General features: G+C 40.1%; 1 protein-coding gene across 22 annotated transcripts in view; it reads left to right on the top strand.

Moving 5' to 3' along the window:
• UNC79 (unc-79 subunit of NALCN channel complex) overlaps positions 1-14,456 on the top strand; it is a 282,253-nt gene that overhangs the window by 255,402 nt on the left and 12,395 nt on the right. For all 22 annotated transcript variants that reach the window (XM_086708939.1, XM_086708942.1, XM_086708934.1 and 19 more), the window contains 4 exons: positions 506-681; positions 1,634-1,820; positions 3,303-3,500; positions 5,306-5,383. In XM_086708939.1, coding sequence (XP_086565065.1) covers positions 506-681; positions 1,634-1,820; positions 3,303-3,500; positions 5,306-5,383 — 639 coding nt within the window. The remainder of the gene's footprint in view (positions 1-505; positions 682-1,633; positions 1,821-3,302; positions 3,501-5,305; positions 5,384-14,456) is intronic.

Genomic DNA, 14,456 nt, shown 5'->3' with positions numbered 1-14,456 from the left:
TCTCATATAACATAGTGTAAAATTGTGACTTTCATAATTGCTCTGAAGAAGGGGTACACAGTGGTATAGGAGCTTCTAATAGGATGATATGGCCTAGCCAGGGAGGTCAGGGAAGACTTCCTGGAGGACGTGACACTTGAGCTAAAACGTGCACAATGAATAGCAGTCAATTAAGTGAAGAGAGGCAGGAACAGTGTTTCGGGCAGAGAGACCAGCACAAGCAAAGGCTGGTAATGGGAGGGAGCCAGTGTAGAGGGGATGAAGGGGTAGGATGCAGAGGTCTGCAGTCACTAGATCATTCCAGGCTTTTTAGGCCATGCTAAGGAATTTCCCCTCTCCCCCTTTGTCCTAAGAAAAATGGGAAACCATTGAAGAAGTTTAAATGGGTTGTATACTTGGGAGTGGTGATAGAAGGTGAGGGAATGACAACCTGATCTTTTTAAAGAGCAACCAGGAGTTTTCCAGGTACTCTGCCAAAGCCATGAAATACCATTTGTTTTTGCAGAGCCACATGAAGACATGTTCCCAGCCTCTGCATGAAGATACTTTTGGTGGACACCTCAAAGTTGGGCTGGCTCAGATTACAGCCATGGAAATCTCACGGGGCAACCACAGAGATAACAAGGCTGTGATTCGCTACCTGCCTTGGCTCTATCATCCCCCTTCTGCAATGCAACAAGGGTAAGGCCCTTATTATTTTAGCAGTGGGGGTCAGTGAGTCAGGGAACCACCCCGGGTTTTCTGGGACTCAGAGCAAATGAATGCCTTGAAGATTTATGGGAGTGCAGTGTGATGGTGGGGAAGGTAGGAGGTGAGCCGCATCTCCATACCTGCTGACCTAGCAGCATTTTTGAACACGAGCACTTCCATGCTATGCTGACAGTAACAGGAACTTGCCCTCCTACGAAAACCTCAGCCATATCCTGATGGATGACGAAAACCTGGAGCTTCGAAGTGCGATTTTAACTCTTAATTTCAACTAGTTAAATAAATCAATAGGTATTTATTGAGCACTTACATAGCTTCTGCCTTCAAGGAGCATGTTAGATTGTGGCTTGAACAAAATCCATAGCGAAGATGAAGTAGAGCGCAAGGAGGCGGAGAGAGGAGAGGGGCCCATGGGCTGGTTTCTGTGAGCACTCCATTTTGCACGGTCGGCTCCGTGGCTAGAGGAAAGGCTTGGAGCTGGGGCGAGGCGGGCAGGAGGGCAGGAGAGCAGCAGGAGACAATGACTGCAGGGCAGGAAAATGGGTGGCGTGTGTTACATCTCCGCCTCTATTCCTTCCCCTCTAGTGGGGATGTGAGACCTTCTAAGAAGAAAGGAAAGAGTTTAGAAAGAGCAGCTAGTCCGAAGGGCAGCAAGGTTGGTGGAAGAATGATTTTTAATCCCGTGTTGTCACCAGAAGCTGCTCGTTGCTCAAGCAGCTAGGGTCCGGGAGTAGAGAGGGCGAGCAGAAAAACAGATACAGATACAGAAAAACAGACACATTTTGTTGGCACTGTCACCTGGGTGTTTTATTGTAGGTAATCGCCTATAAAACCACACTTTTAATGCCATCAATAAGCCGTTGGTGAGCGCCCAACAAAACGGAAACCATAAAAATCACCGTTAACGCTTCCTTCTACTTGATAGGCCGAAAGAATTCATCGAGTGTATCTCCCGCATCCGTCTGCTGTCCTGGCTGCTCCTGGGCTCCCTCACTCATAACGCGGTGTGTCCAAATGCCTCCTCTCCGTGCCTGCCCATACCTCTGGATGCCGGCTCTCATATTGCAGACCATCTCATTGTCATCCTGATTGGATTTCCAGAGCAATCAAAGGTAAGCGATTTCTGCAACCTTAAGACCATAGGCATCGAAATTGCTAATGGAACCGTTATCAGCCTATTATGTTTCTTCTGAGAAGAAAATGCATCTTATCACTTGCCCTCCTGTGGATGTTAGGAAAGCGACTTTGTGCTAATGCCTTATTTAAAGTTGTTTAAATTCCCGCACTATCTTTTCTTCCCCCTTAAATTGTCTTTGTTTACTTTTATAAAGATAAATTATGGAGGCAGGCAAGAGTTAGCTTCCTAGGCATTTCTGTCTCAAAATAATGAAGAGAAATAAAAGGCTAGAAATATAATAAAAATCCCATGATCAGTTTTTGGAACCGAATATGAATTGGAGGAAAATTTATGCTCTGATTTTTCATGCACTATCTTTTCAACTCACATCTCTAGAGATAGATCTATAAAGATACAAAATGAAAATAAGAAGGCCAGTTGGGAACTCACTAAAGCACACGCTGGAATCACCGACACAGAGGAACTTAGTAAATTGTAGAGACAGATGATGTGCTTAAGGGAATAAAGTAAACCCAAGGCAGGCATCAGTCATGAGCCAGTGTAAGCAAACCAGACACACTGGTACTAATCAGCTAAGAGAAGCCAAGCGCCCTTCACAAGCTTAGGCAAGTTCCGGGAAGTCAGGGTGGGTTTGGGAGCAGCTGGGATGTGGGCCAGGGAAAGCTGACTCTGTGATAAAGTAGAGCACCGTCCAAACAGCCTGAATGATATTTGCAAAAGGGGCCAGGCAGTCAGCTCCTAGTATTTGAAGCCAGAGCTGTGTTTGATTCCTAACGATGGTACTTGGTCATTTGTACAAGGTACCTTGTCAAGGTACCTTGACCTTGTGACCTCTCTGAGCTCCAGCTCTTCATCTGTAAAAGAGACGAGGGGATGGTTTGAGAATTATGGAAGTGGTCTTTGGAAAGTCTTTAGCACGGTGTCTGGGACATTGTAGGTGCATGCTCAGTCCGTGCTCACCACTAGTGCTTGCTGCTGCCATTTCTACTACTGGTAATAGTATAATTAGTAACACATTGCTGGGCAATGTGTTCAGACATGCCACCTGATTCCTCCTAACGCCAGCTCTTTGAGGAGGGTACTATCATCCCCATGTTACAGGCGAGGAAACACCTCAAGATGGTAGAGTGATTATTCTCCCTGATCTAGTTTAGGCATGAGAACGTCATTGTCATTAACAGGCAAGGCGGTGGGTAGCATTCTGCAAGCTAAGGTGCCTTCTCTTTGGAAAGATGCTTTGTTCTCTCCGCACACTCCCACTGACAGAGCGAAAAGCAGATTGTCTTAAGGTGGTGAATCACGAATCTGTAACTCATAGAGAACTCCTTCAGCCTCCGATCTCTGGAAGTAGATGTGCTTTGGCCATGCTCCTCAGAAGGCCGAGACTGTGTGGGATGGGCCCTGTGGAGCACTGTAGCCCACTGAAATGTAACGGCTCCTGTCTCCTCCTTTTCAGACCTCCGTGCTGCATATGTGTTCTCTCTTCCACGCATTTATCTTTGCTCAGCTCTGGACCGTATATTGCGAACAAAGTGCCGTAGCTACAAATGTCCAAAGTCAGAATGAATTCAGCTTCACGGCGATCCTGACCGCACTGGAGTTTTGGAGCAGGGTGACACCCAGCATCCTTCAGCTGATGGCTCACAACAAAGTGGTGAGTCCACGAATAAATTTCCCATCGTGGATAAAAGGTGTAACCTACACCCAGCCCTCACATTGTCTGTTCTTTAAGGGTCTCAATTGTAATATTATATCAGTGGGTTTTTACATTATAAGCTGGATGTTCTGCTTGTATAATAAGTTTGATGAGAAACAAAGCAAGCAAATAAATTTAGTAGAAACTTTTGTTTGCTCTGCTTAGTGCCAAAAATTTATTTTATATGAAATCTACCTTTAAGGGTTGTTTTGTGCTATAAAGTCAAAAGGAGATTCGTATTATTTTTGGATTCCAAGGCAATTTGGAAAAACCCTAGCCAGTTGGGTCATCCTCTGGTGGTATTTAAGAGCAGACCAACCACACATGTTCATTCTACCCAGGGCTCAAACCCTGAAAAGGGCCTCACCCTTCTGAGTTGCCCTAGGAGGACCAGCGCTCCCCCAGTCTTCAAATCCAGTTCAGTTTTAGCTCAGATGGCTCACCAAGAGAGGGGCTGCTCTAACCCTCACTGAAAAATATCTGAGGTATTGTTAGCATGAGCCCCCTTCATTGAACAAGCTTGGAATAGTCCTGTGAAGTCAGGCTTGGAGGGTGTATGGAAGGAATTTACAAGGAAGTCCTTTGCTACTTTGAAGGAGGATCCTCAGTGGAGAAAGCAACAGTTAGTATCTTGGTTATGGGGGGCTTTATCAGGCTAATTCTCCTCTGTGAGGGGCAGGGGATCTGGAAGAACATCATAACGATGATCCCAGTGTGCCCAGAAACCCAACAATGCACCGTCCACAAAAGGCATAACGGAAATGACTTTTGATTGATTGATACTACTCTAAGAAACAGTTTCTTTCAGCTCTAATTGGAAAGGGGATTATATATTTCCTTTAGTGAAGCACTTTCTTTTCTTTAGAGAAGCAGATGTTATGAGGCAATTCTGTATGGAGAGAGGTATTTTAGTTCAATTTAGAGGAAATTTATGTGGCAATTTTAGGGTGCACAAACAGTTCTGAGAAACATTTATTGGATCATAGAGTCTGAGACTGAAGAAGAACTTGGAGATCAAGCATTCTGTTACTTTACAGGCAATGAAACTGGGACCTTAAATAGAGATTCGGTTTCCTTCTGTTGATACTAGTTTTTTGACACCATTTATATCTCTGCTCCAAATCTCTTTGACATATAAATGTTAGAAATGAATGTTACAAATGAGTTTTGTACAAATAATGCTACTAACAGATTTAACTTTTTTCTGAAAAATGTGTTAAACTATGTATGCTAGTCTGGTAAAATTCCCTTGTAGTGTTTAAAATCCAGCCTTAGGAATTTCTGATCAGGGACTTTTGAACTGTCATCAGCGTGGCTACCTTGTTCCCTAGAGAACAAAGCCACAAAGACAGGTGTGTAATAAATTAAACAGCTGCTCCAGGTGAAGAAACTGTGGAAAAAGGGTCAAGATGAAGAAAAGGACATAAGCCCAAGTTCTGTAGTTGGAAGGAGGGAAGCAGAAGGCATTTATCCTCTGGTATGAATCACAATTCAGTGCAGATTAGCAAGATCAATACCCCGTTGCATTGGCAGCCCCGAGTTAGATAAGGAAGGCATGCCAAATGAAAAACCTCTGGAGCTTTTTAAAGTCACTTTCTAGTTGAAGTTTTAGAGGTGAATAAGCACTACTGCTTGTGGTCCCCTCTGGTCATTGTGCCAAAAGCCTCGTGGGCACATGGCATGGATCCTCTGTGGCTGCAGACTAGCTTTCGAGATTTCTGCACTACTGGGAGTGGAACTGATTTTCATGTTTGTTGTTTCAGATGGTGGAAATGGTGTGCCTCCACGTGATTAGTTTAATGGAGGCATTGCAAGAGTGCAATTCAACAATTTTTGTCAAGGTAGGAAAATCTTATGATTTTTATGAGACTGATTCTTGCTGCTGAAAACAAATGTGGATTTACTTTGAATGTGACTTTGAAGAGGAAAAGAAACTGATTTAGTTTTGACAGAGTTGGGGGCTGGAGGACTCAGGCTCATGGGACAACCCTTCACCAAATGGTTATCATGTTATTTTTGCTCTTGTTCTACCACTGGAACCAAGTCTACCTGGGTTAAATATGTTGGCCCAATATTGCCTGTGAACACAAGTCATTAAAATATTACTGGGGAATGTCGATCTGAAAATGACCTTATGGTCATAGAAATTGGTTGGTGATGCCCCACCTTACAAGATAGCCAGAAAACCAAGGCAAATGGTCTTTAATTGTTTGACTTGGTAGCTATCACTTTTCTCTCAGATAAATTAAGTTCCTTTCTAATATTACTATTTTAAATCACTGTTTAGTCTATGGGTGTAATTTAAGTATTTGTTAACTGTCCAAGGACCTCAGAAGCATACTAGTGTGATAAAAAATGAGAGTAAAGGAGAACTGGGTTTCTCACTCCCTGCTTTTTATTTGTCCTTCCTCTACCTGCAGCACTCCCTGTTTACCTGTCATGTCTGGATTCCAGTGTCTCAGCCATCGCCCCCACCCCCACCACACAAAGTGGGTCAGTTTGGGACCTTATAACTTGCAATTTCACTCCTTGGTTGTCTCTATTCTTCAATTATGGTCACTTGTCAAGTTAACTCACACAGTGCTGGAGAAAAGCAACCCATTTTCAGGGAAAACTTGACTGTTGTCCGAACACTGCAAGGTAGCTGGTTCAAATGGGGTAGAGAGAGCTTCCCTAGTTTGGTAGTCAACAGCAAAAGTCAACACCATGAGAGAAACGATCTGACTGACACTCAGATGATCATACCTGATTTTCTTTTTTACAGCTTAATTGAAGTATAATTTATATATAGTAAACTCTACATATTTAAAATGCACGATTTGGTAAGTCTTCACATAGATGATATCCATGAAAACACCACCATAATCAAGTTAATGAACATGTCCCTCACACCCCTAAAGGTTTCCCGTATTCTTTCTAGTTGCTCTTTTCCACCACTCCTGTATCCTACATCCCTGTCCCCAGGCAGCTACTGGTCTGTTTTCTTTCTTTTTTTTTTTTTTTTTTTATATTTATTTATTTTTGAGAGAGAGAGACAGTGTGTGAGCAGGGGAAGAGCAGAGAGAGAGGGAGACACAGAATCTGAAGCAGGCTCCAGGCTCTGAGCTCTCAGCACAGAGCCTGATGTGGGGCTCAAACTCACCAACTGTGAGATCATGACCTGAGCCGAAGTTGGACACCCAACCGACTGAGCCACCCAGGCACCCCAACTACTGGTCTGTTTTCCCTCACCATAGGCTACTTATCATTTTCTAGAATTTTATATAAATGGATTTATACAATACTTAGACTTTTTTCCTGCCTTCTCTCATTCAGAGTAACATTGAGATTAATCCATTTTGTTGCATGTATCAGTAGATCATTTCTTTTTCTTTCTGAGTAGTATTCCATTGTATGGATATATCACCTTTTTAAAATACTTTTTTAAGTTTATTTATTTATTTTGAGAGAGACGGGGAGAGTGTGAGCAAGGGAGGGTCAGAGAGAGAGAGAGAGAGAGTCCCAAGCAGGCTCTGCAGGGACTCGAACTCATGAAACTGTGAGATCATGACCTGAGCCAAAATCAAGAGTCAGACGCTTAACTGACTGAGCCACCCAGGCGCCCCATCGATATATCACCTTTTGTTTTTCCATTCATCAGTTCATGGACATCTGGGCTGTTTTCAGTTTGGGGCTATTACAAATAAAGCTGCTATGAATATTCATGTACAAGTCTTTGTGTAAAGATATGCTGTCATGTACATTGAATAAATACCTAGGAGCAGAATGGCTAAGCCATATGATATGTGTATAATTTTTCAAGAAATTGACAAACTGGTTTCCAAGTGATTGTGCCCTGTTACATTCGCACCAGCAGTGTATGAGCATTTCAGTTCCTGCACATCTTTGTCAATACTTAGTATAGTCCATCTTTCACTTTAGACACCCTAAGAATTGTGTATTAAATTGTGTATTAAAACCATCTCATCATGGTTTTAAATTGCATTTCCCTATTGACAGATGATGTTAAACAGCTTTTCACGTGCTTATCTGCCATCCATATGTCTGCTTGGTGAAGTATCTGTTAAAATTATTTGTGCATTTAATATTGGGTTGGATTTTTTGTTGTTGTTATAATTGAGTTTTAAGGCAAAGTCCTTTATCTGATAGGTGATTTGCAAAGATTTTCCCTGCAGTTGTCTTTTCATTATCTTAAGAGTGTCCTGTGAAGAGCAGAAGGTCTTAATTTTGAAGAACTAACATTTATCAAACTTTTCTTTTATGGATCATGCCTTAATGTATTTTTAAAAACCTTTGCCTAACCCAAGGAGAACTGAGATGTTAAACAATATTGAGTCTTCCAATTCACGAACACAGTATATCTTTCTATGTTTTTAGTTTTTAAAAAATTTTTTAACATTTATTCATTTTTGAGAGACAGAGAGAGACAGAGCATGAGTGGGGAAGAGGCAGAGGGAGGGAGACACAGAATCCAAAGCAGGCTCCAGGCTCCAAGCTGTCAGCACAGAGCCCGACGCGGGGCTCGAACCCACAAACTGTGAGATCATGACCTGAGCCAAGGTCGGATGCTCAACCGACTGAGCCACCCAGGCGCCCCTATCTTGCTATTTTTAAAAAAAATATTTTTTCCAGCAATATTTTGTAGTTTTCCATACACAAGATTAGCATATTTTGTCAAATTTATCGCTACATTATCATAATCCTAGGGTATTATAAATGCTTTGGGTTTTTATATTTAAATTTCTGATTGTTCATTGCTAGTATTTAGAAATATAACTGATTTTGTATTGACCTTATAACCTATAAACTGTTAAACTTATTTATTAGTGCTAGTAGCTTTTTCGTGGATCTCATCAGCTTTTCTGTACAATTATGTCATGTGCAAATAAAGGCAGTTTTATTTCTTCCTTTCCAGTCTTTCTACCTTCTATTTCTTTGCCTTGTCACATTGCTCTGGCTAGATCCTCTAGTACAAGTCGAATAGAAGTTATGAGAGTGAAAAACCTTGCTTTCCTAGTAGGAAAGCATCTGTATTTCCTCATTAAATATAAATGTTAGCTGTCAGTTTTTCATAGATACCTTTTGTCAAGTTGAGTAAGGTTCTCTTCTATTCCTGGTTTGCTAAGGAGTTTTGTCAGAAATAAATGCAGGACTTTCCAATACTTCTTCTACATTTATTGAGACGGTCATTTGAGTATTCTTTTTTATGGATTGATTTTTGAATGTTAAACAAATCTTATATTTCTGGGACAAGCCATATGTGGTTGTGATGTGTATTATCCTTTTTATATCTTGCTGAATTCTATTTGCCAACATTTTAAAATAATTTTTGCATTGATGTTCATGAGGGATGTTGGATTGTAATTTTCTTTTCTTGTAATAACTATTTTTGGTTTTGGTATCAGGGTAATGATGGCCTCATATAATGATTTGGGTAGTATTCTTTCCTCTTCTGTTTTTTTTTTTTTTTATCTTTAATAATTTATTGTCAAGCTAGCTAACATACAGTGTAGTCTTGGCTTCAGGAGTAGATTCCCGTAATTCATTACTAACATACAACACCCGGTACTTATCCCAACAAGTGCCTTCCTCAATGCCCATCACCCATTTTCCCATCCCCCTACCCTGCAACCTCCACCACCGCCATTAACCCTAAGTTTGTTCTCTGTATTTAAGAGTCTCTTCTGGTTTGCCTCCCTCTCTATTTGTAGCTTACTTTTCCTTTTCTTCCCCGATGGTCTTCTGTTAAGTTTCTCAAATTCCACATGTGAAGGAAAACATGTGATATCTGTCTTTCTCTGACTGACTTACTTAACTTAGCATAATACCCTCAACTTCATCCACATTGTTGCAAATGTCAAGCTTTCATTCTTTTTCATCACCGAGTAGTATTCCATTGTGTATATATACCACACCTTCTTTATCCATTCATCAGTTGATGGACATTTGGGCTCTTTCCATACTTTGGCTATTGTTGATAGCACTGCTATAAACATTGGGGCACATGTCCCCTACGAATCAGCACTCCTGTATCTTTGGATAAATTCCTAGTAGTGCTATTGCTGGGTCATAGGGTAATTCTATTTTTAATTTTTTGAGGAACCTCTACACTGTTTTCCAGAATGGCTGCACCAGTTTGCACTCCCACCAACAGTGCAAAAGAGTTACCCTTTCTCCATAGCCTCGCCAACATCTGTTGTTTCCTAGGTTGTTAATTTTAGCCACTCTGACAGGTGTGAGGTGGTATCTCATTGTGGTTTTGATTTGTATTTCCCTGATGATGAGTAGTGTTGAGCATCTTTTCGTGTGTCTGTTTGCCGTCTGGATGTCTTCTTTGGAAAAGTGTCTATTCATGTCTTCTACCCATTTCTTCACTGGATTATTTGTTTTTTTAGGTGTTGAGTTTGGTGAATTTTTTATAGATTTTTGATACTAATCCTTTATCCAATGTGTCATTTGCACATATCTTCCCCCATTCTGTCAGTTGCCTTTTAGTTTTGTTGACTGTTTCCTTTGCTGTGCAGAGCTTTTTATCTTGATGAGGTCCCAATAGTTCAATTTTGCTTTTATTTCCCTTGCCTTTGGAGACATGTCAAATAAGAAGTTGCTATGGCTGAGGTCAAAGAGGTTGTTGCCTGTTTTCTCTTCTAGGATTTTGATGGTTTCCTGTCTCACATTTAGGTATTTCATCCATTTTGAATTTATTTTTGCGTATGGTGTAAGAAAGTGGTCCAGTTTCATTCTTCTGCATGTTGCTGTCCAGTTCTCCCAACACTGTTTGCTAAAGAGACTGTCTTTTTTCCATTGGATACTGTTTCCTGCTTTGTCAAAGATTAGTTGGCCATACGTTTGTGGGTCCATTTCTGGGTTCTCTATTCTATTGCATTGGTCTATGTGTCTGTTTTTGTGCCAATATCATACTGTCTTGATGATTACAGCATTGTAATACAGGCTAAAGTCTGGGATTGTGATGCCTCCAGTTTTGGTTTACTTTTTGAACATTACTTTGGCTTTTCAGGGTCCTTTGTGGTTCCATAAAAATTTTAGGATTGTTTATTCTAGCTCTGTAAAGAATGCTGGTGAAATTTTGATTGGGATTGCATTGGATATGTACATTGCTTTGGGTAATTTGTTTTTCCAATCCATGAGCATGAGATATTTTTCCATTTCTTTGTGTCTTCTTTAATTGCTTTCATAAGCGCTCTGTGATTTTCAACATACAGATCTTTTACCTCTTTGTTTAGGTTTATTCCTAGGTATTTTATGGTTCTTGGTGCAATTGTAAATGAGACTGGTTCCTTGGTATCTCTTTCTGTTCCTTCATTATGGGTGTATATCACGCAACCAATTTCTGTACATCGATTTTATATCCTGTGACTTTGCTGAATTCATGTATCAGTTCTAGCAGTTTTTTGGTGGAGTCATTCAGGTTTCCCATGTAGAGTATCATGTCATTTGTGAAAAGTGAAAGTTTGAATTCTTTGCCAATTTGGATGCCTTTCATTTCATTTTGTTGTCTGATTACTAAGGCTAGGACTTCCAACACTCTGTCAAACAACAGTGGTGAGAGTGGACATCCCTGTTGTGTTTCGGATCTCAGGTGGAAAGCCCTCAGTTTTTTCCCATTGAGGATGATATTAGCTGTGGGCCTTTCATATCTGGCTTTTATGACGTTAAGGTATGTTCTTTCTATTCTGACTTTCTTGAGGGTTTATATTAAGACACGATGCTGTATTTTGTCAAATGCTTTTTCTGCATCTATTGACAGAATCATATGGTTCTTATCCTTTCTCCTATTAATGTGATGTATCATGTTGATTGATTTGCAAATATTGAACCAGCCCTGCAGCTCAGGCATGAATCCCACTTGATCACGGTGAAAAATTCCTTTAATATACTGTTTAATTCGATTTGCTAGTATCTTGTTGAGAATTTTTGCCCCCATTTTTCATCAGGGGTATTGGCCTGTAACTCTCCTTTTTAGTGGGGTCTCTGGTTTGGAAATCAAGATAATGTTGGCTTCATAGGATGCATCTGGAAGCTTTCCTTCTGTTTCTATTATTTGGAACAGCTTGAGAAGAATAGGGATTAACTTTCTTTAAATTTGTGGTAGAATTCCTCTGGGAAGCCTCTGGCCCAGGACTCTTATTTCTTGGGAGATTTTTGATAACTGATTCAATTTCTTTGATGGTTATGGGTCTGTTCAAATTTTCTATTTCTTCCCTTTTGAGTTTTGGTAGTGTGTGAGTATCTAGGGATTTGTCCATTTCTTCCAAATTGTCCAGTTTGTTGGTATATAATTTTTTGTAGTATTCTCTAATAATTGTTCGTATTGCTGTGGTGTTGGTTGTGATCTCTCCTCTTTCATTCATGATTTTTATCTATTTGGGTCTTCTCTCTTTTCTTTTTGAGAAGTCTCCTTAGGGGATTATCAATTTTGCTTATTCTTTCAAAAAATTAGCTCTTAGATTCATTGATCTGTTCTACTGGTTGCTTTTTATTTTATTCTATACTGTTTATTTGTGCTCTAATCTTTATTATTTCTCTTCTTCTGCTGGCTTTGGGCTTTCTTTGCTGCTGTCTTTCTAGTTCCTTTAGGTGTGAGGTTAGGTTCTGTATTTGGGACCTTTCTTGCTTCTTGAGATAGGTCTGGACTGCAGTGTATTTTCCTCTTAGGACTGCCTTTGCTGCATCCCAAAGGTTTTGGACTGCCGTGTTTTCATTTTCATTTGTTTGCATATATTTTAAATTTCTTCTTTAATTTCCTGGTTGACCCATTCATTCTTTAGTAGGATATTCTTTAACCTTCATGTATTTGGGGGCTTTCCAAATTTTTTCTTGGGGTTGATTTCAAGTTTCATAGTGTTGTGATCTGAAAATATGTATGGTATGATCTCAGTCCTTTTGTATTTGTTGAGGGATGTTTTGTGAACCAGTATGTGATCTATTTTGGAGAATGTTCCATGTGCCCTCAAGAAGAATGTGTATTCTTTTGGATGAAAAGTTCTGAATATATCTGTTAAGTCCATCTCGTCCAATATGTCATTCAGAGCTGTTGTTTCCTTATTGATTTTCTGCCTAGATGATCTGTCCATTGTTGTAAGTGGAATATTAAAGTCACCTACAATCATGGTGTTATTATCTCTACATTTATTTATGTTTGTGATTGATTTATATACTTGGTTGCTTCACGTTGGGGTCATAAACATTTACAATTGTTATCTCTTCTTGATGGATAGACCTGTTAATTGTGACATAGTGCCCTTCTTCATCTCTTGTTATAGTCTTTGTTTTAAAATCTAGTTTGTCTGATATAAGTATGGCTGTACTGTCTTTTGACATCCAGTAGCATGATAGATGGTTCTCCATCCCCTTGCTTTCAATCTGCAGGTGTCTTTGGGTCTAAAATGAGTCTCTTGTAGGCAGCGTATAGATGAATCTTGTTATTTTATCTGTTCTGATATGCTATGTCTTTTGATTGAGGCAGTTAGTCCATTTACATTCAGAGTGATTATTGAAAGGTAAGGATTTAGTGTCATTGCGTTATCTGTAGGTTTTGTGTTTATGGTGATGTCTTTGGTCTTTGTAGTCTTTGCTGCTTTTCACTCACAGAGTCCCCCTTAGGATCTCCTGCAGGGCTGGTTTGGTGGTCATGAACTCCTTTAGTTTTTGTTCATCTGGGAAACTCTTTATCTCTCTTTCTATTCTGCATGGCAGCCTTGCTGGATAAAGGATTCTTGGCTACATATTTTTCCTGTTCAGCACTTTGAATATTTTCTGCCACTCATTTCTGGCCTGCCAAGTTTCAATAGACAGGTCTGCTACTACCCTTATGTGTCTACCCTTGTAGGTTAAGACCCATTTGTCCCTAGCTGCTTTCAGAATTCTCTTTATCTTTGTATTTTTCCAGTTTCACTATGATATGTAATGGTGTTGACTTGTTTTAGTTGATTTTGAAAGGAGTTCTCTGTGCCCCCCTGGACTTGGATGTTTGTTTCCTTCCCCAGATTAGGGAAGTTCTCAACTATAATTTGTTCAAATAAACCTTTTCCCCCTTTCTCTCTCTTCCTCTTCTTCTGGAACTCCTGTGATACAGATAATATTATTTCATTTCATTGAATCACTTAGTCTTTAATTATCTCTTCATGGTCTAATAATTTCTGTTCCCTCTTTTTTTCAGCTTCATCATTTTTCATAATTTTATCTTCTATTTCACCTATTCTCTCCTCTGTTTCTTCCATCCTTGCTGTCACTGCATCTAGTTTATTTTCCATCTCATTTACAAAATTTCTTAATTCATCGTGACTACTTCTTATGTCCTTGATCTATGCACCAATATACATTCTCTGCTGTCTTCTATGCTTTATTCAAGCCCAGCTATTAGTCTTATGACTATTTTTCTAAATTGTTGTTCAGATATATTGTTTATATCTGTTTTGGGCGATTCTCTGGCTGTCATTTCTTCCTGGAATTTCTTTCGAGGAGAATTCTTCCATTTCATCATTGTGGCTAGGCTTCTGTCATTTACATGATGTAATAGCTTGTTTTATGTCCTGCACCTGCAAGTACTACTATCTTAAGAAGAGGTCACACACTGTCCAGGGCCAGGCACTTCAGTAAGTGTTTTTGGAGTGTGTTGCATGCACTCTGTTGTCTTTGGCTGCTCTCTTCCACTGCTTGTAGTGGTGGATTGTTTGGATCTTCCACCAAGTGTGCTTTGATTTGTTCATTGAAGTATCCCTGGAAAAAAGGAAAGCAAAGTGGTGGTGGGCGGGGGGAGCCTTATCCCATACAAGAAGAGAAATGAAAGGGGGATGGGGTGGAAATATAGGCAGAGAATCAGAGAAACTATAAGATTTAATCCAGAGAGAGGGAGAAGAAAATAAAGAGGAAGGAGATACAGAAAAGGTGTAA

This window comes from Puma concolor, chromosome B3 (genome assembly GCF_028749965.1).
Source record: "Puma concolor isolate L17-30 chromosome B3, mPumCon1.1.hap2, whole genome shotgun sequence".
In the NCBI taxonomy this organism is placed as follows: domain Eukaryota; kingdom Metazoa; phylum Chordata; class Mammalia; order Carnivora; family Felidae; genus Puma; species Puma concolor.
Note: the sequence above shows the minus strand (reverse complement) of the source record. Positions and strands in the feature narration are given on the sequence as shown.